This window comes from Physeter macrocephalus, chromosome 16 (genome assembly GCF_002837175.3).
Source record: "Physeter macrocephalus isolate SW-GA chromosome 16, ASM283717v5, whole genome shotgun sequence".
Lineage (NCBI taxonomy): Eukaryota > Metazoa > Chordata > Mammalia > Artiodactyla > Physeteridae > Physeter > Physeter macrocephalus.
In genome coordinates, this window is record NC_041229.1 from 70,683,456 (window position 1) to 70,697,625 (window position 14,170).

The 14,170-nt window shown below is 37.3% G+C and overlaps 1 protein-coding gene across 1 annotated transcript in view; it reads right to left on the reverse strand.

Annotated features, from left to right (window-relative positions):
* Window positions 1-14,170, reverse strand: part of C16H11orf58 (chromosome 16 C11orf58 homolog) — a 39,437-nt gene that overhangs the window by 20,497 nt on the left and 4,770 nt on the right. The window contains exon 2 of the mRNA XM_007104965.4: window positions 13,128-13,211. Within this exon, the coding sequence (XP_007105027.1) occupies window positions 13,128-13,211 (84 nt within the window). The remainder of the gene's footprint in view (window positions 1-13,127; window positions 13,212-14,170) is intronic.

Sequence of the window (14,170 nt, forward strand, 5' to 3'; positions counted from 1 at the left end):
TTTACAATAGCCAAGACAGGGAAGCAACCTAATGCCCATCAACAGAGGAATGGATAAAGAAGATGTGGTACATGTAAACAATGGAGTATTACTCAGCCATTAAAAAGAAAAAAATAATGCCCCTTTCAGCAACATGGATGGACCTAGGGACTGTCATACTGAGTGAAGTAAGTCAGACAGAGAGAGAAATCTCATATGATACTGTGATGTGGTACACATATACAATGGAGTATTACTCAGTCATAAAAGAGAATAATGTCATTTGCAGCAACCTGGATAGACCTAGAAATTATCATACTAAATGAAGTCAGACAGAAAAAGACAAATATCATATGCTATCACTTATATGTGGAATCTAAAAAAAAAGATACAAATGAACTTATTTACAAAACAGAAACAGACTCTCAGACTTTGAAAACAAACATATGGTTACCAATGGGGAAAGGTGGGAGGGGAGGGATAAATTAGGAGTTTGGGGTTAACATATACATGCTACTATACATAAAATAGATAATCAACAAGGACCTACTGTATAGCACAGGGAACTCTACTCAATATTCTGTAATAACCTATATGGGAAAAGAACCTGAAAAAGAATGGATATATACATATATATCTATAACTGAATCAGTTTGCTGTACACCTGAAACTAACACAACACTGTAAATCAACTTTAATATAATATAAAAATTAAAATAAAAAATAAACAACAAAGTCCTAGTGTATAGTACAGGAACTATATTCAATATCTTGTAGTAAACTATAATGGAAAATAATATGAAAAAGAATATATACAAAGTACAGCAAAGTATCACTTTGCTGTATGCCAGAAAGTAACACCACATTGTAACTGAACTGTATTTCAATAAAAAATATATAAGTAAACAAAATGAGAAAAAACAGAAAACAAAAGCAGTTATCAGAGAAAAGTTAACAGCAATACAAGCTTACCTCAGGAAAGAAGATAAATCTCAAACAACCTAACCTTACACCTAAAGCAACTGGAGAAAGAAGAACAAATAAAACCCAAAGTTAATAGAAGGAAAGAAATCATAAAGATCAGAGCAGAAATAAGAAAACAATAGAAACGATCAATGAAACTAAAAGCTGATCCTTTGAAAAAATAAACAAAATTGATAAACCTTTAGCCAGACTCATCAAGAAAAAAAGGAAAGGGCTCAAATCAATATTAAAAATGAAAAAGGAGAAGTTACAACTGACATCACAGAAATACAAAGGATCATAAGAGACTACTACTACAACCAATTATACACCAGTAAAATGGACAACCTAGGAAAAATGGACAAATTCTTAGAAAGGTACCATCTCCCAAGACTGAACCAAGAAGAAATAGAAAATATGAAGGGACTAATAACAAGTATTGAAGTTGCACAGTGATTTAAAAACTTCCAACGGACAAAAGTCCAGGACCAGATGGCTTCACAGGGGAAGTCTATCAAACATTTAGAGATGAGTTAACACCTATCCTTCTAAAACTTCCTGCAGAGGAAGGAACACTCCCAAACTCATTTTATGAGGCCGCCATCACCCTGATACCAAAACCAGACAAAGATAACACAAAAAGAGAAAATTACAGGCCAATATCACTGATGAACATAGACACACAAATCCTCAACAAAACACTAGCAAACCGAATCCAACAAAACATTAAAAAGATCATACACCATGATCAAGTGGGATTTATCCCAGGGATGCATGGATTTTTCAGTATCTGCAAATCAATGTGTGATACACCACGTTAACAAACTGAGTAATAAAAACCAAATGATCATCTTGTGAATGATAAATGTGGCCTGCTGTATCAGTAAACAAAGGATATTGTGGCCATCAAGCCAGCAGCCACCCCCAACTGTGCACCCTGAGGAGACTCAGGATGGTGAAAAGCATGAAACTGGCCCTAGATAGTTAAGGTGTATATCAAAGGAATGATTTCAATGAATCCAGACTCTTGAATCTTCCCACACATGGAAAAGTGTTAAATTCATTAACTTGACATGTTTGGTTTTCCATAATTAACAGTTTCTTTAATTAACAGTAATCCTTTGATGTTTCAACTACCTAGTTTTTGATGCAAAATGCGTATATATCCTGGCTCCTCCCTTACCTCTTTGGAGCAGTCCCTCAGAGCAATATGAGAGGTTGACTTAAGTCCTCAGGAAATCCGCCAAATAAAACATTAATTCTCAACTTTTAGGTTGTGTATTTTTTTCAGTTGACAGTTTTGGTGACCAGGAAGGGACTCAGAGCAGACATCTCTCCTTTGCCTGAACTCTACAAGAAACTGGGGCCTTGGTACCAGCAGAGGCGTGTTGTGCCCATCCGGCTCCACAGAGAGTCCAGATGAATGTGGGTGAGTCTCTCCTGGTTCTTGGATCTCCCGATTACGGGCTGATGATCCTGAGTTTTATTTGGCAGTGTCTAACAGGTACGTGGCTCCCCAGTTCAAAGATATTGGGGAGTGGCCCCTGCTAGTTCAAAGATACTAGGGGAGCCCAGCTGAAAGACACTGGGAGAAAGTACCCCCTAGCTGAAAGATACTAGGGTAACTCAATTGAAAGACACCAGGATTTCCTCAGTTTGAAAGATACTGAGCAGTATCAGCTGAACGGTTGGTTAGGTAGAGGTTTACCTGACATTTTCCTCAAATTGGCTACCTTGACAAGAATGTGTCGGGATAAAAGTGCACTAACAAAATTTTATGCCTGAGAAATTCAAGTTCAAATGGGAAACAGATTCTCTCAGAGAAATGAGAGGCATCAGAAAGCCAACCTCCAACTAACACTCCAGCCAGATTCATGTACATACAGAGCTCACACCTGCAAGTAGATCAAGGAAATCTTGCCCTGAAAATGACTAAATGGAGCTCTTTTATTGTACACGCAGCTATGTTAGAAAAAGTTGGCTTGATAAAAACATATTTTCAGAATTCTGATGTTAAAAAAACAAAAGCCCTTCTAGGGGGAAGTTGCATTCCTTCTCCTGGGTCTTTGAGATGTTTTATCTGATCTTCAGGCCTTGTGTGCGTGCGTGCGTGCGTGTGTGTGTTTTGAGTACTTGGTCTCTGTCATCCAAAAGGTACACATATGGTGTACATTTAGCAGGTAATTGAATAGACTGAGATTCTGAGCAGGCTTTTGTCTGAATTTTTGCCATCTTAACCTTCATTGCGTCAGCCTTTACTTTCTTAGACTATTTTTAGGAGTAAACTTTCTGGATCTGTTTAGGTTGCATCCTTCACACTCTCCTGTGGGGAAGCCTCTTGCATCCTATTGGTTTAAGTCACTATTAACATATATCTCATTAATGGCCAGATGACAGATCCTTTAAATTGGAGAAACTTCTAAATTGGTAAATTTTTAGAGAACTCTCATTATAAACAGGTGTTTTACTGATATCTATGGGAAAAAAAAAAGAAAGGTGGGAAAAAAATATATAATGGTTAACCTAAGAACTCCCTTGGTTTAAAACAAACCAAAAAAACTGGTTTGGGAAACCTTATTGTGGTTTCTGCTTCCCCTCAATGGATCTTACAGATGCTAATAAAAAACATTAGAATAATATTAATTAGGTTGATTAACAGAAAGATAAGAGAAAAAACTAAAGGGAAAGTCTAGAGACTCTTTCCCCACAAGGTAAACTTTTTAAAGGAACTTATCCCAAATGGATAAAGATATCTTAAAATAAATGATTATTTTAAAATGGGATAAATAAAATGAATGTTAATGGGATCAAAACAAAATGTTTTGATACAACATTACCTAAGGTTCAATGGGCCAAATGGAACCCCCCCTCCATTGTATTGGTCCCCAACATTAAAGGACCCCAAGCAAGTCTGTTCTATTTACCACTGTTTAAAATATATATTTAAATGGTGGAAGAAAATTACATTGAGGTACCTGACCAACAATTACTTGGGGCAACAATTAAGCCAATTAATCAAGTTGACAAAAGGGCCTGAGTCAGTTGGCTCAACCCCTTACTGGGGACCCCAGAGCCTTTTATACAAAATAGATAAAATGGTCAGAGAATAAAAGAAAGGAAAGCTTCTAGGACTCCTTGTAATACCAAGACTTGTTGATTGGGTCCTAAGAGAAACTAATGTCAAAGGTATAAAAGTTGGCAGAATTGAGATGAAAGTTTATAAAAATTGGTATTTATGTTCACCAATCTACAGAATGCTAATGTAAAAGACAGCTCATAATTGCTTACTTCCTAGTATTCACTAGAAATCAAAGTTTTTAAGGGTTGAGAATTCTAATTTAAATATGAAATTAAAGCTACTAGAAATAATACAGAAAAACAGCTCAGTACGCTAGAAAAGTAAGAAGTGTGTTGTGAACAAAGAAGGTATGAGGAATGGATCTGCATTTTGTTAAGGGAAAAGAAAATAATTTTGTCCTAGAGCTACTTGTTTCTAGATTAGAAAAGTAAGAGACAAAATAATACGGATATAGAAAGTGATGGGGCTTCCCTGGTGGCACAGTGGTTGAGAGTCCGCCTGCCGATGCAGGGGACAGGGGTTCGTGCCCCAGTCCGGGAGGATCCCACGTGCCGCGGAGTGGCTGGGCCCATGAGCCATGGCCACTGGGCCTGCGTGTCCGGAGCCTGTGCTCCGTGGCGGGAGAGGCCACAGCAGTGGGAGGCCCGCGTACTGCCACAAAAAAAAAAAAAAAAAAAAAAAAAAAAAAAAAGTGATGGAAGGATTGTGGAAAAGGAACCCTGAGAAAAGAATTTTTTGTACAGTCAGGATTGACTAAACTCAGAATGAATTTAATTACGTAAATGGATTTTGTTATTAAAAGTAGGCTGGTACACAACTGGATTTGGTTCCTCTGTTGAAAGAACAAAAGGTTTCTTAGAACACTGCTTTTGACAACGGATTGTGCAAGTTTCTTTGCCTTTAAGTGACCTATATTTGCTTTTGAAATCTTTTGTCACTGTGATTAAGTATTATTTCACAGTGACATATGATCCTATTTGACCAAATGTTGATATTTTTGACAAACTTCCCAAATATCAAATTCTAAAGTTCTTTTGACCTCCAGCTAACTCTGGGATGCTTCAAAGGAACCAAGACACTTCAGAGAGCAAAGTCAAACTAATTAGCTTATCTGGTATGATAAATTATTCGGTTGGCCAAAAAGTTCATTCAGTTTTAAAGTAAAAACAAAAGATACCACATTTTTCATTTTCACCAAGAACTTTATTTATTTTTTAAAAAATATTTAGGGACTTCCCTGGTGGCACAGTGGTTAAGAGTCCACCTGCCAATGCAGGGGACATGGGTTTGAGCCCTGGTCTGGGAAGATCCCACATGCCGTAGAGCAACTAAGCCTGTGCACCACAACTACTGAGCCTGCACTCTAGAGCCCACGAGCAACAACTACTAAAGCCCATGCACCTAGAGCCCATGCTCCGCAACGAGAAGCTGCCGCAATGAGAAGCCCATGCACTGCAACAAAGAGTGGCCCCCCTCACCGCAACTAGAGAAAGCCCGCGTGCAGCAACAAAGATCCAACGCAGTCAAAAATAAATAAGCAAACAAACAAACAAACAAATATTTATTTGGCCGTGTTGGGTCTTAGTTGTGGCACACAGGATCTTTAGTTGTGGCATGCGGGATCTTTAGTTGCAACATGCTAACTCTTAGTTGGGGCATGTGGGATCTAGTTCCCTGACCAGGGATCAAACCTGAGTCCCCTGCATTGGGAGTGTGGAGTCTTAGCCACTGAACCATCAGGGAAGTCCCACCAAGAACTTTACTGAACAACGTATTCACTGTTTTGTTCCACTACCTTCTGCCATTTTTCAGGCAACTTCATAATCCCATCTTCCTAAAACTATTTATCTTTTTGGGCAAAGAACTGTTCCAGGTGCCTTTTACAGTCTTCCAGGGAATTGAAATTCTTTCCATTAAGAGAATTTTGTAAAGACCGAAATAAATGGAAATCCAAAGGTGCCATGTCTGGTGAATTTGGCAGATGAATCAGAATGTCCCAGCCAAGCTGTAACAGTTTTTGCCTGGTCATCAAAGAAACACGCAGTCTTGTGTTATCCTGACGGAAGATTATGCATTTTCTGTTGACTAATTCCAGATGTTTTTCGTTGAGTGCTGCTTTCAGCTGATCTAACTGGGAGAAGTACTTTTTGGAATTAATCATTTGGTTTTCTGGAAGGAACTCCAATCCCACCATATACACAACATCACCTTCTTTGGATGAAGCCCAGCCTTTGGTGTGATTGATGGTGGTTCATTTCGCTTGCCCCATGATCTCTTCCATTCCACATTATTGTACAGTATACACTTTTCAATACCCATCACAATTTGTTTTAAAAACGGAACATTTTTGTTAGGTTTCAGTAGAGAATCGCATGCGGAAATACAGTCAAGAAGGTTTTTTTCACTTAACTTATGAGGAACCCAAACATCAAAGTGATGAACATAACCAAAATGGTGCAAATGATTTTCAGCGCTTGATTTGGATATTCTGACTATGTAGGCTATATTCCATGTGGTGTAATGTTGACTGTTCTCAATTAATGTCTTGATTTGATTGCTGTCAACTTCAAATGGTCTACCTGACCACGGAGCATCGTACGGCGAGAAATCTCCAGCACAAAATTTTGCAAACCACTTTTGACACATTCAGTCACAGTACCTTCTCCATACACTGCACGAATCTTTTTTTGCGTTTTAGTTCGTTTCTACCTTTCTTGAAATAATAAAGCATAATATGCTGAAACTGTTGCTTTTTTCTTCCATCTTCAATATTAAAACGGCTACACAAAAATTCACCAGTTTTGATAGTTTTTTTAAAAATGCACACTGACAATCACAATACAATCTAACAAAATTGTTTCGAATGAAGTTAAAGACAACTAAGCACTACTAGAGACAGCTTACAGAAAAACCGAACGAACTTTTTGGCCAACCCAATACTTGCAAAGCACTGCCAAGTAACTAATGATAAACCTTATGTTATATTGTATGTATAAACATCATTAATACAGATATTCCAAAATTTATATGAAATTACTAAAATCTGAGATACCCTGGTATAATGTTATCAATCATAATTCTAATTATCGAAATATCCAAGTTCCTTGTCAACTGCATTGTAATCAGTTCTTTAACCATGGCATTTTAAGTCCTGTCATTTATAAATAGTCATCGTTTTATTCTGATGCTTTTATAAAAGGAAGATCTTCAAGAAGATTCATAAAAAGGACTTTTTAACAAATATAAGTTTCTGATAACTTTTATTTTTTTATTTTTATTTTGTGTGTGTGTGTGTGGTATGTGGGCCTCCCTCTGTTGTGGCCTCTCCCGTTGCGGGGCACAGGCTCCGGACGCGCAGGCTCAGCGGCCATGGCTCACGGGCCCAGCCGCTCCGCGGCACGCGGGATCCTCCCAGACCGGGGCGCGAGCTCGGTTCCCCCGCATTGGCAGGCGGACGCGCAACCACTGCGCCACCAGGGAAGCCCCTCTGATAACTTTTAGATCATACCAATGAACTGGGTAGGAAATGACAAAACTCTAATGTAAAACCTGACTACTTCATCCAAATCAACAGGAATTACACAGGACTGAATGAATTTATAGATATGATTTATAACTTTATGACTTTTTCGGGGAAATATATTGGCTTTTCCTTTGTCTTCCAGAAAAACTTTTCCTCTATTATGCTATGACCTACAAGTTGATCAAGTATTCTTTTACAAACAAAAATAAAACATATTTTTTCCTCTCTACCTGATCCTTCCATATTTGGCTTCTCCACCTGGCTCGCCTATGGAATTGATGGTTTACTGTGACCAGATTACAACTAGTTATACTAATCACTGTTTTTTTTTAAATTTTATTTATTTTTTTATACAGCAGGTTATTAGTTATCCATTAATCATTGTTTTAATTTGTTCTCTTTGTTCCTGAATTGTTTATGCTCTGTGTCTCTCTCTGCTGCACTATGACCTTATTAATGTTACTGACTATATTAATTATCCTGTCTAGTTTATAAGATTGTCTCTTACCCAATGTGTAACCAGGTCTCCAAAAAAATTGATGGCTAAAGGTCTTTAAACAGTTGATCATATATATATACACACACAGACACACACACACAAATATATATATGTGTATATAAAAAACTCTACACAGGATAACTGTAACAGTGCAACTCTTGGTATGGAAAGAAGCAACAAGAGAAAACATTTTCTAGATCATAGCAGACTAGTAAGATAGGTGATCCAGAGAATTTTAGATTATTAACAGGTCCTAATCCAAAAATTTGAGTGGCCTATCGACAGAATCTTTGCTTGATCTAGGAATGAGCCTTCCTAAGCACTGTGGGACAAAATTGGTCATGAAATGCCTCCCAAACATTGGTTGAATTTATGATCAAGGGGAAGCACTGTGAATGAAAAATGCTGCCCTATCAGTAAACAAAGGATGTTGCAGCCATCGAACCAGCAGCCATTGCAGCTACCCCCAACCATGCACCCTGTGGGGATTCATAATGGAGAAAAGAAGGATACTGGCCCTAGATTGTTAAGGTGCAAATCAAAGGAATGATTTCAATGAGTCCAGTCTTGCATCTTCCTACATGTGGAAAAGTGTTAAATTCATTAACTTGACATGTCTGGTTTCCCTTAACAGTTTCTTTAATTAACAGTAATCTTCTGATGTTCCAACTATCCGGTTTTTATTGCAAAACTCCTATACCTCCTGGTTCCTCCCTTACCTCTTTGGAGCAGTCCCTCAGAGCAATCTGAGAGGCTGTCTTCTAAGCTTAAGTGCTCAGAAAATCTGCCAAATAAAACATAGTTCTCAACTTCTAGGTGGTGCATTTTTTTCAGTTAACAATCTCAATAAATGTAGAAAAAGCTTTTGATGAAATTCAACATCCATTTATGATAAAAACTCTCCAGAAAGTGGGCATAGAGGGAACCTACCTCAACATAATAAAGGCCATATATGACAAACCCACAGCTAACATCATACTTAATGGTGAAAAGCTGAAACCATTCCCTATAAGATCAGGAACAAGACAAGGCTGCCCACTCTTGCCACTTTTATTCAGCATAGTACTGGAAATCCTAGGCACAGCAATGAGACAAGAAAAAGAAATAAAAGAAATCCAAATTGGAAAGGAAGAAGTAAAACTGTCACTGTTTGCAGATGACATGACACTATACACAGAAAATCCTAAAGATGCCACCAGAAAACTAGAGCTCATCAATGAATTGGGTAAAGTTGCAAGATACAAAATTAATATACAGAAATTGGTTGCATTTCTATACACTAACAATGAAATATGAGAAAAAGAAATTAAAGAAACAATCCCATTTACCATCACATCAGAAAGAATAAAATACCTAGGAATAAACCTACCTAAGGTGGCAAAAGAACTGTACTGTGAAAACTATAAGATGCTAATAGAAGAAACTGAAGATGACACAAACAGATGGAAAGATACACCGTGTTCTTGAAGTGGAAGACTCTGTATTGTTAAAGTGACTATACTTCCCAATGCCATCTACAGATTCCATGCAATCCCTATCAAACCACCAATGTCATTTTTCACAGAACTAGAACAAATAATTTTAAAATTTGTATGGCCCCAAATAGCCAAAACAATTTTAAGAACAGAGCTGGAGGAATCACACTCCCTGACTTCAGACTATACTACAAAGCTACAGTAACCAAAACTGTATGATACTGGCACAAAAACAGACAGAGATCAATGGAACTGGATAGAAAGCCCAGAAATAATCCCATGCACTTATGGTCAATTAATCTACGATAAAAGAGGCAAGAATATACAATGGAGAAAAGACCACTAATTTCAAGAAGTGGTGCCTGGAAAACTGGACAACTACATGCTTAAGAATGAAATTAGGACATCCTCTAACACCATATACAAATATAAACTCAAAATGCATTAAAGACATAAATGTAAGACCATATACTACAAAACTCCTAGAGGAAAACACAGGCCAAACACTCTGACACAAATCGCAGCATTATTTTTTTGGATTCGTCTCCTAGAGTAATGGAAATAAAACAAAAATAAACAAATGGAACCTAACTGAACTTACAAGCTTTTGCAGAGCAAAGGAAACCATAAGCAAAATGAAAAGACAACCTATGGAATGAGAGCAAATATTTGCAAATGATGCAACCAACAAGGCATTAATTTCCAAAATATACAAATAGTTCATATAGCTCAATACCCAAAACAAAACAAACAAAAACAACCCAACCCAACCCAATCAACATACAAGCAGAAGACCTAAATGTAGAAGACCTAAATAGACATTTCTCCAAAGAAGACAAACAGATGGCCAACAGGCACATGAAACAATGCTCAACATCACTAATTACTAGAGAAATGCAAATCAAAACTACAAGGAGGTATCACCTCACACTGATCAGAACGGTCATCATCAAAAAGTCTACAAATAATAAATGCTGGAGGCGGCGTGTGGAGAAAAAGGATCCCTCCGATGCTGTTGGTGTGAATGTAAATTGGTGCGGACACTATGGAGAACAGTATGGATGTTCCTTAAAAAACTAAGAGTTACCACATGATCCAGCAATCCCACTTCTGGCCATATATCTAGAGAAAACTAACTCAAAAAGATATATGCATCCCAATGTTCACAGCAGCAGTATTTACAACAGCCAAGACATGGAAGCAACCTAAATGTCCATCAACAGGTGAATGGATAAAGAAAAAATGGTGTATACACACACACACACACACACACACACACACACAATGAAATACTACTCAGCCATAAAAAGGAATGAAATAATGCCGTTTGCAGCAACACGGATGGACCTAGAGAGTATCATACTAAGTGAAGTCAGACAGAGACACAAATATGATATCACATACATGTGAAATCTAAAAATTATGATACAAATGAACTTACTTACAAAACAGAAACAGACTTACAGACATAAAAAACAAACTTATGGTTACCAAAGGGGAAAAGAGGTGGGAGGGATAAATTTTGAATTTTGGGTTAACTGAGACAAACTACTATATATATATAATAGATGAACAACAAGGTCCTACTATATAGCACAGGGAACTATATTCAAGATCTTATAATAAACTATAATGGAAAAGAATCTGAAAAAGAATATCTATCTGTCTGTCTATATATATGCGTAACTGAATCACTTTGCAGTATACCTGAAACTAATACAACATTGTAAATCAGTTATACCTCAATTAAGAAAGAAAAAAAAACCAACTGAAAAAAAGGGAAATTGTTCACTAAAACTGAGTGAAAGTGAGATTAAATTTGACTTTGCAAAGCAATCTTAACCAATTATCTGGGTATATAGTAAATAACAAATCACCCTATTGTGAAATCATGACGCATTCTCCATACCCAAAGATGATACTCCTGAAAAGGTTCAAGCATTAATGCTTATTGCCTTACATGTTATTAGCATAAAAGCAAATCAATAATTCAGTAGTTTGCTCCTTTAGATTGCAGAAGACACCTCATAACAAGATTTGAATATACATAATGGCATCAAGTTATTCTAAGATGATAGTATTATACTGGTCTATCGTACTTTCTCAGTTGGTTCTCCCTGTGACCAATAAAATACTCAGTGGCTAGGATTAGGAATGTACTTTGGGGCCACAAAACAGTATAAATCTAAACAGCCTATGTAAAAGATCAAAGCTATGATCTTTGCCCTTGTTAGCAAAGAATTTAACGTATGCTACGCCCATTTATCGGCAGCCAAATTTTTTTTTTAATTGTTCAATTTGTTCTTCACCCACCCCCGCCCTGTTTTATTGAGATATAATTGACTACTGGTAGCTAAATTTCATACAATTTTATGTTAGGGTGTTCTTTCTAGGCACTTAAAGAAATGTGATCCTACTAGGTTGAACATACCCTTAAACTATTACTTTATATACCCTTAGCAAAATCTATTTGCATGAACCAAGAGAAACTTCAGACTACTTTCTATGACAAATCACAAATTATTGGGAAATCTGGATTACTGTGATATTATACAAATGCTTCCTTTGTATAGGTCTTAACGTCTTACATGATCTCTCCCTATGCCCAAATCCACTGCTCTAGTCTGGCTAACTCTTAATCCCCTCAGATTCAGATCAATTCTATTTCTGGGAAGCTTTCTTGTGCTGCTAAGCCAGAGTGAGCTTCCCTTGCCTGTTGATTCCACAGCATTACGTGCATAGCTCTTCCATAGCAATTATAATTCTATATTGTTATTATCTGGTTTCCTCCAGCACATGATAGCTCCAAACTTATGTTACTGATCTACGTGACCCCCCCCCCACCCAGGACCTAGTACAGTACCTGGCATGTAGTAGATGACAGTCAATAGCTGTTGGTAAAATGCATTCCCATATAAATAACAAAAATAAAGGACAGAACTTATTTCTAAAGAGCTTTAAAAGAGAAAAAAGTTTTCCTTTTTCTTCCACATCAGGTTTGCAGAAAGATTACTGGGACAGCGTTAGGAAAATAAATGTACTTGCTTAAAAAAAAAATCAGTATTTAAGATCACTGTATTTGCATGTAAAAATTAATTGCTAGGAACAAGAGTTTTTTCCAACAGGTAATGTTTCCTGGCACCTATATTTTATATCTTCTATTACATTAATCAAACTGAAAAAGATTTCAAAATATATTGAACATTTTTAAAGTTAAGTTTTTGACAAAGGCTACTCCCTTGGCTACTACTTCAAGGGCTGGAAGGAGCTATAAAATATGAAAGACCTACCAAATGGTCTGCCCAGAAGTACCCTGTATCAAATTATCAGGCTAACAGATGGCAAATCATGAACTTTCACGTTTTCTTTCTTCCACGGGAGTCTCCTCAAACCAAATTTTTTCTCTATGCAGACTCTAAACATTACCACCCAGTGGCACTGAGAATCCTAGAAGCAGCTCAATGAGGTCAGATATTTCCGAAAGCCTAAAGTAGTCATACAGAACAGTAAAATGGGATCCAAGTGTATTCATTCCTTCTCACTTAACATACATAAAAAAGGGCATTATTTTCACAGAAAAGATAAAAACGTATTCTGTCTGATGCTTACCTTTCCTGCACCCATAAGTCTCAAGAACTTTTGTTTTCTTTCTTCATTACCTAAGTCTGCTGCCTCCCAATTGCTAGATCCAAGCTGGAAAAGAAATTAGCCAATTAATCTTTTTTGCATAGTAATAAATATTTTAAAATTTAGAGTCTACCAGTAAATCCCAAGCTTTTTCTCCCTGTCAGTTTTCACTATAAACTGGACTCACTCTTACTTAGGAAGTTAACCATATGCATAATATTCGAATTAGAATATACTCCTTTTCTGTTACCTTAAGGGAAAGTCCTTTAGTTCTTTTGCAGCCAGAGATCTCGTTTTCAAAAGTTTATACTATAAGAATTACCTGGAGGGCTGGTTAAAACACAAACTGCTGAGCTACACCTCAAGAATTTCAGACTTAGCAGATCTGGGGTGGGGCTTGAAGATTTATTTCACTTCTAACAAATTCCTAAGAAATGCTGATGCTGCTGATGTAGGGTACCACACTTTGAGACCTACTGCCTTACAGCCTTGCAGGGCCCTAGGGTACCTAATACTTTGAACCCAGGAGGCTGCTACAGCTGTTAACTGAACTTATAACTCTGGCTATATTGATATTCTAAAGAACAGTACAATATCAGAGTCAACTGGACCCAATTTTAGTTTCTTCTTTGAACAGTTTCCTTATTTGTAAGGATGATGTGTGAGGACTTTTTTTTTTTTTTTTTTAAATACTTATTTGGTTGGGCCCCGTCTTAGTTGTGGCAGGCTGCCTCCTTAGCTACTGCATGCGAACTCTTAGCTGTGCCATGCATGTGGGATCTAGTTCCCTGACCAGGGATTAAACCCAGGCCCCGGGTATTGGGAGCGAGAGTCTTTTTTTTTTTTTTGATAACTTTTTTTTTTTTAAGATGTTGGGGGTAGGAGTTTTTTTTTTCTTTTTCTAATTTATTTATTTATTTTTGCTGTGTTGGGTCTTCGTTTCTGTGCGAGGGCTTTCTCCAGTTGTGGCAAGCGGGGGCCACTCTTCATCGCAGTGCGCGGGCCTCTCACTATCGCGGCCTCTC